We start from the raw sequence: 21387 nt of genomic DNA on the forward strand, positions 1-21387 counted from the left end.
TTAGTTTTATATTATGTTACTGCACTATTCGGTTTATGCATAACAATAAAGATATTGTTGAAGAAATGTTTTGAAGTACTGATTCACCCCTCCCCTCTTAGTACATTAGCTTTCCATATTGAGCCTAACAATTGGTATCAAAGCTCAAATCTTGGAAAAGGGTTTAACTACCTAAAGAGAAAGATCTTATCAATGGAAGGCTATAAACAATCTCAGAGGATTGTGTATTTGCAAGAAGAGCTGGATCATGCTAATCAAGTGATTGCAGACATGCAAAGGCAAATGCAAAAATATCTGAAAGTGAGAAGAAGATTATCTGATGATTTGCAGGACTCTCAAGAGTTAGTGGAACAAATTGAGACATCATCTGAGAACAGTATATCTAAAGAAATTGAAGAAATGATTGGAGTATTGAAAGAAAAGAACAAAGCACTAGTTGATCAACTAAAAGCAATGAAAAGAGAACATGAACATTTTAGCACACAGATGATTGAAAATCTAGATGCATTGAGAGCAACTGAGGATAAAGTAAGAGATCTAGAAAGAAAGAAACAACAACTTGAAGTTTTAGTATCTAATAAGAATGATGAAATCACAAGGTTGAATGGAATTCAACAAAACCTATCAGATCAACTAGGTTATGCACATCATGAAGCAATTTTGAAGAATGATGAGAATCAAGCATTGAAAGTTGAAGTATCAAAGTTAACTAATGAACTTGAAACAGAGAAGAAATCCAAAGAAACACTAAAGAAGAGTTATGAAGCATCAAATATGTTGGATGAGTAACTGAACACAAGATGACCCAACAAAGATGCAGGACTCGGTTACAAAGGAAAAGACTCTATTGAGAAGGGAATTCATACTACCGAGAGAGGAGAATCATCAAAGCAAGCTGGAAACAGGAATAACATCAAAAGAAAGAAGCCTATTTGCAACTACTGTGGAAATCAAGGCCACACTACCAACATATGTCAAATCAGAAAAGGTAAGCAACCGAATGTCACTAAGTCCAATGGTTATTGTTACAATTGCAATAAATATGGTCACACATCTAATAAATGTAGGACAAAGTCTGTTAACAATTATCAGAAGGCAAAATTCAAAGGGTTTTGTAAAAACTGCAATAGATATGGACATAGTACCGAGAAGTGCTGGTTTAAGCAAAAGAACTTTATGTGGTATGCACACCAAGCAAATGCTAGAGGTTACTGAACTCACACAGATCCTTACCGACAGTATTTTGCAGTACCATGGGATTACAATACAAGGATATGGTGTGAATGTTGTGGAAGATATGGACATATTAGTGCTAACTGCTTTACAAGGTTTGGAATGAACAACCGAAGATCATGGAGAAATCCTGGTATGGCATGTTTTCATTGTCACAAAGTGGGACACTTAGCTAGAGATTGCAGAGATCAACCTAGAAAAGACATTGAGGAAATAAAAGAAAAATTAAAGATGATTTGGAAAAAGAAGGAAATTGTGTCAAATGAAGAAAGCACCTTACCTACTGAGTTAGGTGCTCCTATTCCAATTTAATCGGTAAAGGTATGAAGGGACTGCATTCTCTAAAGGTTAAAATATCAACGGTTCCTATTCTATTATGTACTAAATTCAAAATCTGCATAGTTAAGATGTAATAGTAAGTTTGAAATTCTATCAAAGTCTTTGAAGCACTTTACAGGAAACCTGTCAAGTTGGTGAATACAGGAAGTCTGTCAAGTCGGTAAATGAAGGAAATTTGGTTACTTGGTTAAAACAAAAAAAGGAGAGTAAATTGGTTAAAGGTGAACCAAGTGCATTTAATATTTTTGACCTAAGCCGCATGGATCCCGATAAGGTATTTTGTGTACTTAAAATCATTTTTGCGGTCATTTACACTTACCAAGTTTTTGAGAAAGAAGAGCAAGCGATTCAAAGGCGATCAACCCTCCTACAAAGAAAATTCAAGGTATTTACATCAAATCTCAACACATTGTTAAGCTGATTTACTGAATGTATCTAGTTGCCATTATCTGCTAAGTATAAAGCATTTGTCATTTGAAATCCTGAAACCCTAAGGACTCTTTGTTAGTTTTTTATCTAAAATCTTCAAATGGCACCCAAGATCCAAGATCCCATAGTTGTCAAGAATGTAGAGAAGCCCTCAGTGAAATACTCTTTGACTCCCAAAGTTGCTTCTGAACCAGATGACAAAACCGCCTTTTCACTCATCTCAGACAGAGTGTTGTTAGTCGAAGATGTGAGATTCTTCACCAAATGTCATGTTGAAGAACTTGGTCATTTTGAAATTAGAGACACCTATGAGGAGCTATGTACCGATGGTATATTGAACAACAAGTATGAGCACATCAAAGTCAAGGGATTAACTGAAGCCCTAACCTATCCTCTTGTGTTCAAGCCCCAGTGGGTCAAGTTTGTTCTTAGCAGAGTTCACAATGATTTCACGAGGCTAGAAGAGCAACCATTGAAGATTACCAAGGAAATCATTCATTTGATTACCGGTTACCCTATCTATGATCATGCTCGAGCCCAAAATATGATATCACAGAAGGAATTGATTAGTTTAACCGGAGTAGAATCTGATTATAGAGGATTGAAACTAAATAATGTCACTGATGAAGAATTAAAATTTTCCATTGGAGTAATGGGCTATTGTTTCTTCCAATCGGCAAGGGAAAACAGTGTTCCTTGTGCAGCAGTAGACTTGGCATACAAAATTGTGAAAAAGGGAATGAAAATTGACCTATGCGAGGTATTGCTGAAGAACCTATTTGAAAATCTGAACACCATCAAGAAGCCAAAGAAGAATAACTCGGCTAATACTCTAAAGTTTGGATCACTACTGGTATGCATGTTTTTCTACTTTGAAAAATTATTTCCATTAGTCGGTAAAGTTGTTTGGGAGCTACACCGACCAATCACCCATTAGATTAATGACTTCATTAAGAAGTGAGGAGATAATTTCAATGATATCATGGATGATTACTTTAGTAAATTTCAAGAGAAAATGCATAATAGATATAGGATACCACCCTAGCTAGTAGAGAAATACAAAAATGATATATGTTTTGAAGTTGACACCGATTAGTGTTATGTGAATGTTGTGGAATCGATGACTTAATCTTTGTCACCAATGGGTTACGAGATTGATTTTGACATCACAAAACAACAAATTGATCCATTTCTTACATTGCCCAGACATGCTATCGAGCTAAGGTATGGTACCTATGAGGAAGTAAAGGAAAAGGTAAAGATGAATATTGTAGTACCCAAAGCTACAAGAAAGGCAACAAAGATGATTAAGGCATTGTCTGAGAAATTTGGAGAAGAATCTTCCTCTACACTTGTCAAAGGCACCATTGCCATTACCGAAGAGGAATCTGAAGCCCAAGAGGTAGCTATAACACTGAGCACTGAATTGCATAAGGGTAAAGTGTTAAAGAGAAAGAATCAGGACACATCAAAAGTCTCACCGACTCCACCTCCAGTAAAGCGACCTAACACTAGAACATCTGCAGCCTCACTGAGTAAGAAGACAAAGAGTGTTACTGTTCCCAAGGTAAAAAAGACATAAGAAATCTACTCGGAGACTCATTTTGGCAAAAGAGTCTAGTGATACCAAATCAGAAGATGCAAGCAAATTCCAGATTGTCAAGAGCAAGAAGGTAAATATACATAGTGTTGAAAACTTATGTGCTAATCTGAAAGAATATGGTGGATTTGGAGGATTTAGATATGTTAAGTATGAAACCAGGAACAATGATGAAAAGAGACAAATTGAAGAAGCTGTCATCTACACACTTCTAAAGTTTTGATTAGCTCCATTGGAACTAGCTAAGTCACTTCCAAATGAACTATATCTGCATATTGATAATAGGTGGAAGTATGCAATGGACTCAGAGAAACAAATCAGAGAAAGCAGTCAAGTCCATCTCTTTCCTGATATGTCAGTAGCTGAAATAAAGGACCATCTGACAACCTACAATTCAAAGTTTCTTGTCAAACAAAGAGCGTTAAAACTGATGAATGGGCTATATATTGACGTAGAAAATGAGACAAAAGAAAAGTGGTAGGAAATCTTCAAAATCAAGGATGCCAGTGAACAAGCTACAGTTGAAATCGTTGATGTCACCGAGCATGATCTTGATGTCACCGAGAAAAGTCCTGATGATACTGAACAAGACCCTGCTGACACCATTCAAATAGATGAAGATGTCATGGATATAGAAGCACGTAAGAAGGAAATGATAGAAGGCACTACATATGCAAAACTTGTATCTAGTGAATCCGTCTTGGAACAAGTTCAGCCTTATCCACCGGTCAAGCAACCTGTCTCAATCGAAACTCCTCAGGATACAGATCAAGACACTGAAGGTCACAAATTTGGAACAGGAGAAGGTACTACTCAAGAGTAGACATCTCCAGCACCTTCTGGCACTGAGAATGTTGCAACTGAGACACCAAGCATAGAGACACCGAAGGATTCTACAGAGACTAAAAGAACCGATCAAAGTGTTGCCTCTACCAAACAACCTACCGAGTGTAATCAAGCCTCACAAGCACTTGTCTTAATTCCATCAGTGAAAGGTAAAGAAAAGAAAGTGAAGAAGCATAGTTTTAAACTTGATTTATCAAAACTAATAGTGTTTCCCAATGTTGATATATCAAAATTGAAAGGGCAAGCACTCATTGATTTTGGTGAACTGTGCAAAGCAAAGGCCGAACAAGAGAAGCAAATGGCCATTCAAAAGAAAAATAAAGTACTTCAGAAGGTAAAAGCACTCCTAATAGATATGCTACCTGAAGCTACAGTATCAATAGATGCAGCCATCCACATTCAACTAGATGAACTCCTAACAAAGATAAAAACATCTGGAGTAGATGCATTAGAGTATTTGAGCAAGCTGAAAGACAAAGAGCTCACTGCAAAAATGATAGAAGAGGTACAAAAAGCTATCGCTATTGGCAAAATTAAACTTGTCAAATTTATTGTTGAGTTGACTCCTCAACTCAAGCACATTCATTATTTATTTCAGAAACTCTGCACATTTTCTTTATTCATTAAAGACATTAAGAATAAAACAGAGGCAATTGAGAAAGAGATCACCGAACTCTCAAGCAAGTTGACCACAGAGCCAAATTCAATTCAGAATTTTTATACAAAGCTTCAACAGCTCATGGCTCAACAATTGGACTTAAGAAATGAAGAACACAAGATTAGGATGGACATAATGACACTTCAGACATTATTCCTTCCACATCTTTCATCAGTCCAAGAACAGATCAACCAAGCCAAATACCTATCTACTACTCAAGAGGGAAGCACTCTACATGGCTTAATATCACTATTGGCTGATATTTAAGCACAAAATTCTTTAATGGATAGTGTCAAGGATACACTCTCTATCACTCTCATCGACATTCGGACCAAGTACAAGTCTATTTTTGACCAGTTACCGCCCCCAGATGGAAATTAAGTTTTGATGTTTGTCAAAAAGGGGGAGTAATATGATAGTCTTGGGGGAACAATACAATATAAGGGGAGTGATATAGTTTTGATATAGTATTGAGAGAATGATATAGTATTCGAGTATAGTATACAGGGGGAGTATACCGAGCAGAGTATCAAAGAGCAGTATATAGAACAGTAAGCAACACACACAAGAACAGATCACCAAGCATGCAAAATCAGAGTTATGTATAGTATATTGACAAGGGGAGTATATCTGATATATTATTTTATTGACTATTGTATATACTGTCAATATAGTCATTTCGCAAAGTATATAGATTTTTGAGTTATAACTTTGAAAGTAGTTTTTGTCAAACATCTCAACTAATTTCAAAAGGGGAGATTGTTACTACTTATCAGATTGCCATTAGTTTTATGTCAAAGTTATACTATATACTCTAGTCGGTTATCTATTACTGAAATATTTAGTCCGTATGTACAGTCTAGTCGGTTATAGAAGAAAGCAGTCACAGAACGCAGTATACACCGAGCTGCCTACTAAGTATCTTTACATGTTTATTGAGCAGCAAGAAGACACACCGAGTTGATTTACACCGAGTGAAATGTGTTACCAGATTCATTGAACCTAGACATGCATATGAAAATGTGTTACAAGATCGAGGTACATCTAACCATTATCACATTGGAAATTGCACTTAAAGATTATGTATGATTTTGAGGTTATCTAACCAATAAAATATTTTATATGATTATTTATTCAATAAATCATGTTTGTAAGATCGAAGCAATGAATTGGATCACCGTCATAAGAGATCTATTTATACATCATGAGTTAAGAGTTAAAGGTGTGTGCATGAGTGTAAGAAGACTGTTACAAAGACACAGAGGTCACCGAGAAGGTTTTTAGAGAACAGTCGAAGAACAAAGTAAACAAAAGGGTTTACCGAGTTACTATATGGGTTACTGAGGTATGCTATAAGCAAGGTAATCTATTCTGAGCACATAGAATCTGCTATAACATTTAAGATGTAAAGTTGCAGATATTTGTAATGATTTTATTGTAATATTGTGAAGTTGAAAGAGAAACCTTTAACAGGGTAAAAGACTCTAATCAAGTCTATAAATTGTAAAGCCTCTAACCAGGTGTAGCATTTAGATGAAGTGTTGTAAAATCCTTTAGCAAGGTAGATCTGACAGATCTTGTTACTCCTAATAGGGTAAGCTATTAGAAATAGCTAAACATGTAGCTCTAATCGAGCACTCTTTATTATTGCAGTAGTGAAGTTGTGGGTGCCATTCCCACCGCAGCTATTCTCTCTAACCAAGAGTTTCTACGTAACCAAAATATATGTGTTATGGAGTGAATCATGTATGATTGTTATCTATTTGTTTTAGTTTTATATTATGTTACTACACTATTCGGTTTATGCATAACAATAAAGATATTGTTGAAGAAATGTTTTGATGTACTGATTCACCCCTCCCCTCTCAGTACATTAGCTTTCCATATTGGGCCTAACAGTTTTAGCTACTTTTCGTCTCTCATTTTGGTACACTTACTAGATAGTTACACATTACTATTTTACTTCAATCATGTATGTAGTATGATATTTATTTGTATATGATATTGGGGAGATACCATTTCTTACATCTTATATTTCATGCATGATATGTCATATCTAAACATAAGAAGTTTACATGCTTCTTAATATTAATAAAGTTTTAAATCTGACATTTAGACACAAACCTTTTGAATTTACTTGTGAATATGAAATGGTTAATTTGAAGGCATAATGAGCTAAAATTCTATCTCTTTAATTATCATGCTACTTACCCCTAGGATTACACTCCTAGTTCCTATATAGCCTTAAGTGGAGAAAAGTAACCCCTTCTTGTGAGTTAGTATTTAACTATCTATTTTTTGATTATGAGTCTTAACTAATTATTCTAGATTGACATATAATTTAAATTTAGATTTAAGTTTTGATCTATTCTTAAAAATTGTAGATTTATAATTTTAATCACAAATTAGAGTGATATTTTGTTATTTGATATTATTATTACTCCACTCCTTAATACCCTTTTGAAACTATACCTAGCACAACTTAAATCTGAATTACTATTGATTATGAGTCCTATCATTCATTCTACATTGACATATAATTGAAGTTTAGATTTAAAAATTCATCTATTCTTAAGAAATGCAGATTTTTAGTTTTAATCATAAATTAAGATTATATTTTAATATTAATTGATATTATTATAATGTCACCCCTTATTATCCATTTTCAAACCACAGCGAGCATAACTTAAATCTGAATTAGTATGATGTTTTCATAGAATAACGTATGATCATTATCATGGGTCACTCCACTACTTGATGATGCCGGCCACTATTAAATTCTAGTTCTATTTTTTCTATTGAATGTAGGGTAATGTGGGGTGCAAACGGAATTAAAAACTAACAGTCTCGAATGTATATCCAATCAAACAAAGAAAGTCACGCCAACACCAACATAAATTTGAGATACAGAGTGCGTTCCCTGCATTTTTTTATCGACAGCTACTATATGTGCACTCATTGTTGTGTACATCATTTTCTTGTGCGTTTTGTATATATTTAGCCAAAATACATCGCGATCAAGATTGCCCCCGGGGCCGTTTGCATGACCCATTATTGGAAATCTGAACCAGCTGAAAAGGCTTCCTCATTGTGATCTTCATGAACTTGCTAAGAACTATGGACCCATCATGATGTTGAAGTTGGGATCTGTTCCCACTGTTGTCATTTGTTCTTCTTCCATGGCCAGGGAGTTCTTGAAAATCCATGATAATGTTTTTGCCAGCCGACCTCTTACTGCTGCAGGAAAATACATTGGCTATAATTTCAAGGATCTGATTTTTGCACCTTATGGGGCTTATTGGAGACACATGAGAAAGATATGCGTGATAGAATTGCTGAATACCAAAAGAATCGATTCCTTTAGATGTATACGAGAGGAAGAAATGCTTTTGGCTATTCGTTCAGTGTGGGAGATGTCTGGGCAGGGTAAGAAGCCTGTTAATCTCACCAACTTGTTTTCATCGTTTGTGCAAGCAGTCGTGGCGAATCCTTGCCGATATCAAAACTTCTAATAATGGCGACGCTCATCTGGGTGGTCATGGTGAAGAGGTAAAGAAGATGGCTACAGAGGCGGCAGTTACAGCAGGAGCTCTCAATATCGGGGACTCTATTCCATTCTTAGACTGGCTGGACTTGCAAGGAGTGAAGCGACGAATGAAAAATGTACACAATTCATTCGACCAAGTGATAAGGAGAATAATAGAGGAGCACCAACAGCCCATGAGGAACATGCAGGAGGAAGATAAGCCCCAGTCTGATACTAAGGACATCATTGACGTGCTCTTGGAAATGGAGAGTCTCGATGGAAGGGAAATCACAGAGAAAAACATTAAAGCTATTGTTTTTGTACGTATTCACTTCTTATGAGACAATCCAAACCTTTTTTCTTTTCAATTTATTTGGTAGTTCTTTTCTTTCTTGATCTAACAAGGCTGAATAACTTTTGAAGGATATTTTCTTTGCTGGAATTGAAACGACGTCTACTTCGTTAGATTAGGCGATGAGCGTGATTCTTAAAAATCCTGGCGTGGCCAAGAAAATGCTGATATAGCATATCCACGAGTTCACTTTCCCTTATTCCATCCAAACACCTGCCACTGCCATATCCCTTACACCACACAGATTCCACATCAAAACCATCTAATCCAAGCCTTTGCATAATCCATTCATTCCTAATAAAGTTGTACCAATATCCAGTAGTCACTCCAAATGGGCTTCTATTATCTTGATATGAAACTTCCTTATCGCCTATCTTCCAAATCTATTTATCCTCATCCATCTCCATCCATAAATTTCCTTCCCAAAATCAAAAAATTTCAAAAAATTCCAAAAAATGAAAAAAAAGAAAAAAAAAAAAGAAAAAAAAAGAAGAAAAAAAAAAGAAAGAAACATTTGTCCAATGGTGAAATCTTGGCCAATAGGTGCCTTAGACAAGTACCATGATGAAAACCTAGCAAATGGGCATCATGTGTAATTCCCTCCATCCTTTTGCTCTCCACACTTTGGGGCAAGTTCCTCAACCATCTAGCCATCACCTCCTCCATCTCATCTACCTGCTCTACCCATCATATCCTATCCATTCAACTTCCTCCATCCTCCTTTAGATCTTGATAATTAAAAAAGGCCACCATGTAGATAGGCTTTGAACAACTCTTGGCCTCCATTTCCCTATCACACTTTTCCTCCATTTGCCTTCCTATCTACCCATCCTTCCTCCCATCCATTTGATCCTTCTTCATACCTTCATAGTCCTTATTTGCCCATCGCCCTATCTTCCATCCACTTCCCTCAACTTCCTATCCTTCTATTAATCATCCTTTCATATCCCTCCTAATACCTCATCATGAATGACATATTCTAAAAGGGGTATTTTATCCCTTTGTGACATAGTCCCTGGAGAACCTATCACACCCACTGTTTATTCACTCATCCATCCACCAATCCCTATCTCCTAGTTCCTCCATCCCTCTGTCCCTCATCCTTTCATCTCCCAACCCTATCAATAATTCTTCCGTCTCCAAATATTTTTCATCCTATTCTCCATCCTTTTATTCCTTCTATCATATCATTCCATAACCTTTTATGTCCCTTGTCATTGGTATCTATCTCTAGGCTACCCCATGCAATCCAATACTATCCACCTAATTGATCCATCTTCTCCTTGCAATCCATCATTGCATGCACATCCTATTCATCTCCTTCCACTGGATCCAAAAAGAAAACACCAATCAAATCACCCAATCACATTCGTTGTCTTATTCCCAGCCTTGTTGCAAGCCTTGATCACAATCAAATCATCATTATCAGGATGCATACTTCCCAATCCTTGTGTTGTTTTGGGATATATCATTCCACATCAACAACACTTCATCAATCCATCAATCCAACCTAGTGTTGTTTTGAGATATATTGTTCTCACACTGACAACACTCAATCAATCATCAATCTCTCAAGGCTTTTCATCTTGACTGGGGTAACATCATGTTTGTCTCTAGGTCCTCATCCATCATCCATAGATATTGTGCATCTTGTGACTAGTGTCTTGTACATAGTGTCAGTCATGTGTTTGCATCTAGGTCCACTTGTACATATGTCCTTAGGTCTCATCTTTTGCATTAGTCAGTCATGTGTCGTCAAGATCAAGTCCCATCTGCTGGTTCTTCAACAATTATCCTTGAGCATCTTTATCATCATGATCATATCAAGTTCCCTTTTGTCATTTAGTCTCATCAATCCCTCATCCAATCATCAGTTTGTGTCAAGATGTAACCTTCCTCTATTCAGATAACATAAAATCCTCATGTGTCAGTCCTCCTTTTGGCAAAAGATATCCGAGGCACTCATGTTGGATTTGATTCTTTTTTCTTTGTTTATATTTCAAGCTCTCTTTCTTTGTTTCCTCTTAGTTGCCACAATCCTTTATTTCATGGTGTGCTAGGAATAACAAAACCAAGGGCGTATTCTTGTTTTCTTTTATTTTACTTGGCGTGTTTGTTCCTGATTTGTCCCTTGTTGTACCTGTAGACGTATAAAAATGACCATATTACTAAATAAATATTTTATGTTCATTTCTCTATTTAATTAAATCCAATTTAATTAAATCACCCACATTCCTCTATTTAAATTAAGTAAATTACTCAATTTATTTAAATTAAATTCACTAGGCCTCTTTTGACATTTAATGAATAAATCATTTTATTCAATTAAATCCCTTGTATCCACTTTTAATTAAATTCAAATTTAATTAAATAGTTTACCCTAAATTGAATAAATCTAATTTATTTGATTTCCCCAAATTACAACCAAATTGAATTAAATTCATTTGATTCAATTAAATCCTATTATCCCTCCATCCACTTGCAAAATCCTACATCTCCCACTTGCTTCCTAAACCCTATTCCTAACCCCTTCTAGACTTTTCTAATCACTTCTAAATTAACCTAGCCCATTTCCTAAACTTTGTCACATCCCTAAGCAAGGGGAAGTCACTTCTCAAACCCTCAAAGTCTTTGAAAACCCTTAAAGGCTTCAACCACTTAACTTTGAAAGTCTCCCAAACCATTAATGGTTAACTCAACCCTCTAGCATGATTAAAGAATTTCCCTAAACTCAACTTCCATGTAACCCAAGGGTCTCATCAAGCATTTATTGCTTTGACCATGGTTATCCTTAATCTTTTGCACAAGAGTTTATCTTTTGGGTAAAACCTTTATCCAATGGGTAATCCTAACTTAACCATAACCCTTACCCCCTAAGATAACCATGAGGTCTTCTCAAGCATTTAATGCTTCCTACTTCTCTTCTCAACCCAGTCTTATGTTGACATTTGTCACCATTTCATTTGTGACAATTGCAAACATGGATTCCCAACTTTCAAACTCAACCCTTGATTAAATCTTTCAATCCTAGCCATCCATTGCCCTATTTTTGCTATAAATAGAGCTCTCATTCCTCCATTTTTAATCATCCAAGTTTTTAGCATCACACTTATAGTAAAATCCATCCAAGCTTTAATATATCATTTGTGCTCATCATTTAGCCTCTCTTTTCAATAGGAATTAATCTAAATATGCATGTTTAGAATATTTTCCTTATCATTTAGCTTAATCATAGACTAATATAGCATGCTAGGATAGTCTTGTTACTAATCTTGTCATCTTATAACTAGTTTATTGCATTTATAGGATCATGTATAACTTAGGATGCATTTCATCTTAAAATCAACCAAAGCATCCCTCATTCTTGCATTTGTCATCCCTAAACCACTTTTCTTAGTGATCTGAGAGCAAAGACATTGGTTTGAGGGACCTTGTGAGATAGAGAACCATGGAACCAACCTTGGGAAGTTGAGCCATACTTTATGACTCCATAGCTTGCACCAAGAAGTCTTGTGGGTGTGTAAGCAAAGCCTCTTTGAGCTCTATTTTCCACATACTGAGTTCTATCGACCCACTTTTCCTGCATACATTTCTGGCGCCCACCATGGGGCCTGACCCCATATATCAATTCAATTTTTGAATTTAACCACTTTTGCAGGTCCGTGGGAAACAATAATCAACACGTGGGAAACATTTCCTAGCGCATCCAGTTAATAGTATAGCGCATCTTGTTTTCTGTTTAGCACGTGGGGTTCATCATCTAGCACGTGACATCCTTAGTTTAGTGCATAGTCCTCACTAACATTTTCCTGTAGGTCTCAGCGCAGGAGAAAAATAGAACAACGCATCAAAAAAATAGAACAACGCATCGAAAATACAGAACAATGCATTGGGGAAACAGAGTAGCGCATCATAGCCATTTTGTAGTGCGTACAGTTTGTTCTTTGGTGCATCATAGACAGAAAACAAAGAGCTAATTTGTAACAACAATCAAAATTTAGATTTGTAGAAGTCCACAAAATTCGTCTTTTTGCTAACTCACTAACTATTTTTTTTGCAGGTTACTAACATTTTGATTGTAGGTTTTAAATCTATTTAGGCTAGAATTAAAGTAGTTTAAATTTTTACTAACTTTTCTAAGTTAGGCAAAATTCAAATTTCTTTTTTTCCTTGTTTAAAGTAAAACTAAACTCACTTTTATTTTGGGCAAGTAAAACGAACAACAATCAATATTTTTCTTGCTTTTCTAGGAGAATTTATCAATTTGGGCTCTAAAAAAAAAAACCAATACAAATTTTCATTTTTGCAAAAGGCCTAAAAAAAATTTCACCATCCTTTGGTGCATAAAAGGATCCACCTTTAAATTTGGGCAAAGTAAAGAATCACACCAAGTCACAAAAGTCAGTTACAATCAAAGAGGGAAGTTATTCCCCTTTTGCTGATTTTCTTTTGTTGACCAAATCAAAGTTTTTCTTTGCTGACCAGGTTCTTTTCCTAGATTAGATAATCACTAATTTGAGGAAATAAAATAAACACCATGTTTTTGTAGAGAAACATCTCCATATAAATCTTAGAAAATCACTGAATTGGCAGGATAAAAAGAACAACTTGATTGCTTTGTCTCGAAAGTAGAAGGTATATGCTCTCCCCTTAACTGGGTGATCAAAAAACTAGACTACTGTTATGCTTTTAGTATTTCAAGTAAATAAAACCCTTTAGCAAGCTTGCCTTCCCGAAGAGTTGAAATCAACTCTTAAAGCCATTTATGGCCGGTGTGAAGGGAACGACCTAAGTGGGGAATGACTTTGATGCCAAGTGTTCCAACCCACTATAATCAAAAGTGAAAAGTGATGAAAGTCCTTTTCAATGGTTGCATGCAGCGATTAGCCTTCCCCCAGTATCCTCGAGATATGTAAAGCCTTTGTTCTAAAGGTTGGGAAGCCTCCTGAGGGAGTTTATCACTGATGGCCGAACAAAAAGCCTGATTACGAACCTTAGAAATAGCAACTTTAAGCTGAGTCAGTAATCAGACATTTGTAATATCATAGTGCAAGGGTGGGGAAGAATCCGCCCCTAAGATCGCTCACCATATATCTCCCAAGATAACTACTCAATTGTGAAGCAATTCACTTTGAGTTAATTTCTGGCAAAAAGACAAAAAAATGGGTGCCCTCTAGGGAGTGACATGGCTATTTGAGTTGACAAAGTATTGAGACTAGTGGGCTATGGTATTACTTATGCCCTTTTAATAAAGAGTCTTTTTGTAAGTGTATTCATTGTAACCAAACCTGTTAAAACATTGAGAATTTGAACACATCCTCGCAGAATATACACTTACTGTTTAGATTAGACAAAAATGGTTATGTATTTTGTGCTGTGTTTGCATTTGTTACTTCATAAAATCATCCATCAAAAGTGAAAACCTAAAACCTTACACCAAAATCATAGAGAATAGTCAAAACAGGGCAGTTTAGCACGTAAGAGCAACTTCTTAGCGCTTCGAAACCATCCTTTAGCACATCAAAACCTATCTTTAGCGTGTAAAGTTTTCATAGTAGCGTTTCATCAAAATTTAGAAACAGTCAGAGACAGTTAGCGCATCTGGAAAACAATCTAGTGCATTGAAGCATCATCTTAGCACGTAGGAGTAAAAAATTAGCACATCAGGTTTATCAGTTAGCGCGTGGAAGGCCCATACTAGCGCATGATCTTTTAAGCAAAACAAAAAATAAATTTTAGCAGTCTAAAACAGTTAGCATTGAATCAAAGGAAACCATTGAATCACTTATGCATGACTAATCCCCATATTCTGAGAAGAAAGAATATTTATCGTAACACTATGTTGAAGAAACAACAACCAAGTTTTTCCAAATTTGTCAAAAGAAATAAATTTTTATACATCAATCATCAACTCTTCAAATCTCATCGAACATTCCTTCATCACGTTAAACTTTATATCCAGAACAAATCCAAAGAATTTGACAAAGAGCCTTTGAAGACTAGGGCATATTGTCAGAAATCCGCATTCAGTCAAATCATAAACCGTGGAAGAAAGATCAATCCAGCATTTTTTCCCGACGAGTGCATCACTTACAACACACCCCGATTTGAACCACCAACCCCGGAGCAACATATCGAAGAGGATTCTGTCCCCTTTATCATAGAAAGCTTCTACTAAAATGCCTGTCACTCGCTCTCAACAAAACAAACAAAGCGAGGCACGAGCAGAATCCAATATGAATCAGAGGTTATCAAATCTTTTTGAAGGTCCACATCTAGAGGATACTGAAATTTCTGAAGAACTTCTTCAGGAATGCTAAGAAAGTGCTTCATTCCAAAAACTTGTGGAAAGACTCATGGAAAATGACAAGGAAAAATACTTGCTCATGCTCACAAGCAAAGGGGTTAAACTCCCTGAAGACTTTGACACATACATGTTTAGAACGAGATCTCAACATTATGAATATCAAGAATGACAACGAGAAGGGGAAACACACGACCCTGAACAAGATATTCTTGAACAAAACATACCGAAACAACAAGCACCGAGACAAAACATCCCTAAACAACCCATCCCTGAGCAAAACATACCATTCCATACACCATTTCAACCCAGGATTAATGCAAGGGAAGAACTCTTCCCTTGGAAAAACAATGTGCCTTTGGTGGCCCTTACTCAACAAATGCAAATGTTACAAAGACAAATGCAAGACATGCAACAAGGGACAACAATACGGTATTCACTAAATGAAATTTGTCCTCATCCATTTGACAGAAGGTTGCACATGATCCCTTTTCCTCTGAATTTAGACGTACCTAAATTTGACAAGTACAATGGGAAAAGAGACCCCTGTGATCATGTTAGAGAATTCTGTACCATGAGTCTTGAATTTGCTCATGATGACACCTATCTGATGAGGTTATTCCCAAGAAGTTTGGGAGGACAAACAATGGAATGGTTATCCAAGATCACACATCCTGTCAGATCATTTGATGAATTGGTCAACAAATTCATAACACAATATTCCTATAACATTCAACATGCTATAACCATGCTAGACATCTGCAACACCAAACAGAAAAACAATGAAACATTCATGGTATTCCTTCAACATTGGCGACATATGGTTTCACGATATCCTCGAGATATTCCTGAAAAAGAGAAAATGGAAATTTTCATCGACAACTTGAATGGTGAGATGAGTTACAGGCTCAAACTCCAATGCATACCATCTTTTGCTAAACTAATTGAAAACGACATTCAAGTAGAAGAAGCATGTGTCAAGAAAGGAACGCTCAAATTCTTCAAAGAAGGAACAGGTTCATCAAACTACAATAATCAAAATAACAACTTAGACAAATCTAGATTCTAGAATCGAAACGAAGGAGGCAATGAATCGCATGATTCAAAATCTAAACAACCAACACTCGCATTATTAGGAAATCCTCAAGCTACAAAGAATCCTAAAGGTGCTAACCCAGACACTAACACATATGCACCAAATACCAATCAAGGTCAACCCAACACAAACAACATCGACGATACTCAAAACAAAACCACAAATCGAGGACCTAATAATAGTTCACAAGACGACACCAACAATTTTGAAAAATGTGTCTTCACACCACTGGGACAATCACCGGAGTCAGCATTCAGAGAACTCCTAGCAAACAAGATTATCTCTTTGCCCGCAATCAGCAACTATGAACCCCATATCAAACCACCTTGGTGGAATGACTCACACTTTTGTGATTTTCATCGCAACAAAGGTTATCGAACGAATGATTGCATGAGATTGAAAAACATTGTTCAAGACATGATTGATCAAGGTGATTTAACGGTGGATGGTCTCAAAACAAATGGTGACCATGGAGCCTTTAAGAATCCTCTTCCAAACTACAGCAAAGATGGAGCTTCAACCTCGAATGAAACACGTGGGGTTCGTATCAATCACATCTACAATAACACCATCAATCACATATCAGCTGAAGACAATCATGTAAACGTCATCACAATCCGAGACCAGCATAATCATGAATCTGTCAATGTAACAATCAGAGCTCAGAAATATGTCTTGAAGGGCCACACAACAACAACGAACACTACACCAGAAATCCAATATGATTTAGTTAGCCAACTATGCAAAACTCCTGCTCAAATATCTATACTAGAATTGCTGAAACTGTCGCCAAAACACAAAGACATATTGGAACAAGTGCTGTTGGAAACCAATGTACCTCAAGATTTGGATGTTGACAAATTCCAAGCCATGGTCACTCATATGACAGGGCCTCATAATCTCACCTTCTCAGAGCATGATAATACTTCCTTAAGTCATCCACATAACACTCCTTTCCATATTGAAGTCACTGTCTATAAACATCGAGTAAAAAGAGTCTTGATAGATGGAGCTGGACTTAATATATGTACCTTAAAACTTATCCATGCATTAGGCTTCTCAAAGGAGTCTATTGATCCATGTAAAAAGATTACCACAAAAGCATATGATGATGAGGAAAGATCCTCTAAAGGGACAGTATTGTTACCAATTCAAGTTGGCCCCATACAAAAGGATACTATGTGTTAGGTCTTAGACATAGACCTCACGTACAATATTTTATTAGGTCGACCCTGGATACATGAAATGCAAGCAGTGCCTTCTACATATCACCAGTGTGTCAAATTTCCCTATAATGGACAAGAGGTCTCTATATTTTCTGATCACAATCCATTTCAACATTGTAATGCGATGGGGACAGCCCAGGACAGTTTGGTTCCCCACAATAGGGAAAAACAAAAAATCCTTAACATCAGATCTACAGAAGGCAAAGTCCAAATCATTACTTGGAGATTTCAAGCAGAAAATGCAAATCAGAGAACAAGGCATGGGGGAATACACTTTGGAACCCATGTGTTTGGCCAACTTACCAGCATCAGCCAGATCTCATGGATTACCTACAACATCAACACATGAGGTAACTCAACCCATCACCAAATTTGATGGTACCTTCATCCAACTCGACACTCTAGCACATGAATCAGAGGAAAAGGACATCTTTAGCTGGTTATACAAAGATGAGGAAGAAGATAACCGAGCAGCTGCTCTGGACATAGTTCTACCAACACACCTATATGGAAAGGGTTACTTAATCATGCAACAAATGGGATATGATGGTAAAGGACCTATTGGAAAACGCAAAGAAGGAGTCACTTAACCAATAGACCTTCCTTCACAGCTTAGTAGAGACAAAACAAGATTGGGTTGTAAACTCACTTTCCTACTAAGAAAGATTCCACACATAACTCCAAAACCTCAATAGAAAGCAAAGAAGAAGTCCAAAGAAGAATCCTAACAAGAAGCACTATTTGAGTCAGCAGAAACAATCCGCAAGGACCATGAATGTAAAGAACAGAAGAAACATTAGGAGAAACTCCTCAATCACAAGAAGGCCATATCTGCAGCAGTAGCTCATATTCGAGCACCAATATCTAAAAAAATAGAACTACCTCCTAATATCATTATTCCTCCCCAAGGAGGAATAGTATATGAGCAAATACAAAAGGTAGAAGCAGGATCCGACACAGAATCAATGAAAACTATCAAATTGGTATCAATCATCAAAGATCTATTTTCACCATACAACATACCTGTTTATAGCACTGAAAAGATCTGGGATGATAACTCTGAGACTGATTCCAATGAATATGAATGGGGTAGCTGCTCAAATGCTACTAGAGATACCACTAACAATACTAGTTCCATATCCCTTTCTCAAGAAGAGCATAACGCAGAAGTTGGACTACCTAAATTCGGACCACAGAATATCTATGACGCTAAGGAAAGCGAGCAAAAAAATTATGAATAAGTCTATACGGAGGATGATACCATCAAAGACTTCGATGGAATCCTGAACTTCTTTAGCACCCAAACCAATCATGATGAAACCTTTGTCTTGACACTTATAGTAGCTGAACTTGATCCACCAAACGATTCCTTACCACTTGTTTTTCCTGACCTCATTGACTGGGATGAACCCAAAATACATGATATACTAATTTTCCTAGATGATGAATCTATTATCCACTACCTATGCACCATTAACCTGGAAACAGGCTCTACTAGTGAACATGATAACGATGTCTGCAACCAAGGGAGTGCCAAGTCTCTCAGTCGCAAAAATGAACCAAATAAAAGATCCAATGCTGAAAACCAGTCAATGGCAGCTCTAGATCACAAAAATGTAAAAATAAAGGACACATCTGAGGGTGAAAACCTTTTTGAGGCACCTAAGGATGGGAGACTTGACACTCTTCTTGAACATTTTCATTAACAATCACCCATATTGATTGAGCCCACTCAATCAATCAACATTGGTACTACAAAAGCGGCCAAAAACATACACCTGGTAGAATCTCTGACAAAGGAGGAAAGATCAACATTTATCATCTTTTTTAAAGAAAAGCAAATTAACTTTTCTTGGTCATATGCAGATATGCTCAGAATTGATCCACGCTTAATCATGCATCACTTGTCCATCTCTCCAGGAGTTAAGCCAGTCAAGCAAAAACTATGAAATATGAATCCACAGGTAGCACTCATGGTCAAGACTGAACTGAAGAAACTATTAGATGTCAGATTCATTTGACCCATCGACTATGTAGAATGGATTTCCAACATAGTACCAGTATCAAAACCAGACGACAGTATTAGAATCTGCACTGATTTCAGAGATGTCAACAAAGCATGTCCAAAGGATGATTTTCCTTTACCCAGTATCGACATAATTGTAGACCTCATAGCAGGCCATGCAATGCTCTCACTAATGGACGGTTTTTCAGGCTATAATCAAATAAAAATAGCCCTAGAGGATCAAGATAAAACAATGTTTACCTGTCCTTGGGGAACATACTGTTGGAATGTTATGCCTTTTGGCTTAAAGAATGCAGGAGCTATTTATCAATGAGCAATGACAACAATCTTTCATGACATGATGCATACCTTCATGGAAGACTATGTGGATGATTTACTAGTTAAATCCTTCACTAGAGCAGAACACCTCAGCATCTTAACAAATATTTTTGATCGATTAGAAAAATTCCAAGTCAAGCTCAACCCTAAGAAGTGTGTCTTCGGGGTTACATCAGGCAAGTTACTAGGCTACATAGTCTTAGCTAAAGGTATTGAAGTAGATCCAACAAAGGTACAAGCCATTATGGAGATGCCACCACCAAAGAATATCAGTCAGCTCAGATCTCTACAAGGACAACTTCAATCAATCAGGTGATTCATCACTCAACTAGCTGATAAAAGTCTACCATTCAATCATTTGCTACATAAGAATGTACCTTTCAGATGGGAAGCTAAGTGTGTAGAATATTTTTATCAAATCAAACAATATCTGATGAACCCACTAGTTCTAGTACCACCAATAGCAGGAAAGCCACTCATTTTATACATTTCAACAATAGATATATCACTAGGGGCACTATTGGCACAAGAAGATCAACAAGGAAAGGAACGAGCCATATACTACATCAGCAGGACATTAAATGGCTATGAACTCAACTATACATTCATTGAGAAGGCTTGTCTAATAGTAGTCTTTGCTTCTCAAAAGTTCTGACATTATATGCTAGCACACACAATTAAGCTAGTGGCAAAAATTGATCCTCTCAAATATCTACTTAGCAAGGCAGCTCTTACAGGCCAATTGGCTAAATGGGTCATGATTCTTAGTGAATTTGATATCCAATACATAGAACAGAGAGCTATCAAAGGGCAAGGAATTGCAGATCAACTAGCTGAAGCACTGCTACCAGGAAAATAAACTATGGAGATTGAATTTCTGGACAGAGATGTCCTTGCTATTTCTACCAAACAATGGACCCTATACTTTGATGGATCCTACACACAACATGGTTCAGGTGCTGGCATTCTCTTCATCACTCCTGAAGGACACACTATACCAAGATCATATCAGCTTATGTTCCCATGCATAAATAATGTGGTTGAATATGAGGCATTGGTTATAGACATCAAAATGGCCGTAGAATGGAAAATCATGGAGTTAAAGGTCTACGGAGACTCACAACTAGTCATCAATCAAATCAACAATGACTATCAGAAAAAAGATGACAAGCTACTACCCTATAGATGAATTGTGGATGACTTTAAATAGTATTTTGTACACATCACCTTTGAACTAATACCAAGGTTGAACAACAAAGCAGCCGATGCAATGGCTACTATCGCTTCATTACTATAGATTCCAGAGCAATAGAGTCATTATGAGTTTCTGGTAGAGCAACTGTTCTCCCCAACCTATGACCACTCTGAATCCCATGTTGTCTATGCCTTGACTAGTTCCGATTCCCCTTTGTATGGACCAATATATGATTATCT

General features: G+C 36.6%; 2 protein-coding genes across 2 annotated transcripts; both read left to right on the forward strand.

Annotated features, from left to right (window-relative positions):
• Positions 1 to 8233: 8233 nt before the first annotated feature.
• Positions 8234 to 8617, forward strand: LOC131076255 (cytochrome P450 750A1-like). The gene has a single exon (XM_058013332.2). The coding sequence runs from the start codon at positions 8234 to 8236 to the stop codon at positions 8615 to 8617; it is 384 nt and encodes a 127-aa protein (XP_057869315.2).
• A 46-nt stretch (positions 8618 to 8663) lies between these two features.
• Positions 8664 to 9102, forward strand: LOC131875212 (cytochrome P450 750A1-like). The gene is made up of 2 exons (XM_059219276.1): positions 8664 to 8951; positions 9055 to 9102. The coding sequence occupies exons 1-2, from the start codon at positions 8664 to 8666 to the stop codon at positions 9100 to 9102; spliced, it is 336 nt and encodes a 111-aa protein (XP_059075259.1).
• The last annotated feature ends 12285 nt before the right edge of the window (positions 9103 to 21387 follow it).

Source organism: Cryptomeria japonica, chromosome 4 (assembly GCF_030272615.1).
Source record: "Cryptomeria japonica chromosome 4, Sugi_1.0, whole genome shotgun sequence".
NCBI lineage: Eukaryota > Viridiplantae > Streptophyta > Pinopsida > Cupressales > Cupressaceae > Cryptomeria > Cryptomeria japonica.

Excerpts from the sequence above, each read along its gene's own strand:
- LOC131875212 (XM_059219276.1), top strand. The coding sequence starts at position 8,664 with ATGGCTACAGAGGCGGCAGTTACAGCAGGAGCTCTCAATATCGGGGAC. Across the intron at positions 8,952-9,054 it reads ACATTAAAGCTATTGTTTTT|GATATTTTCTTTGCTGGAAT; the intron begins GTACGTATTCAC and ends TAACTTTTGAAG.
- LOC131076255 (XM_058013332.2), top strand. The coding sequence starts at position 8,234 with ATGATGTTGAAGTTGGGATCTGTTCCCACTGTTGTCATTTGTTCTTCT.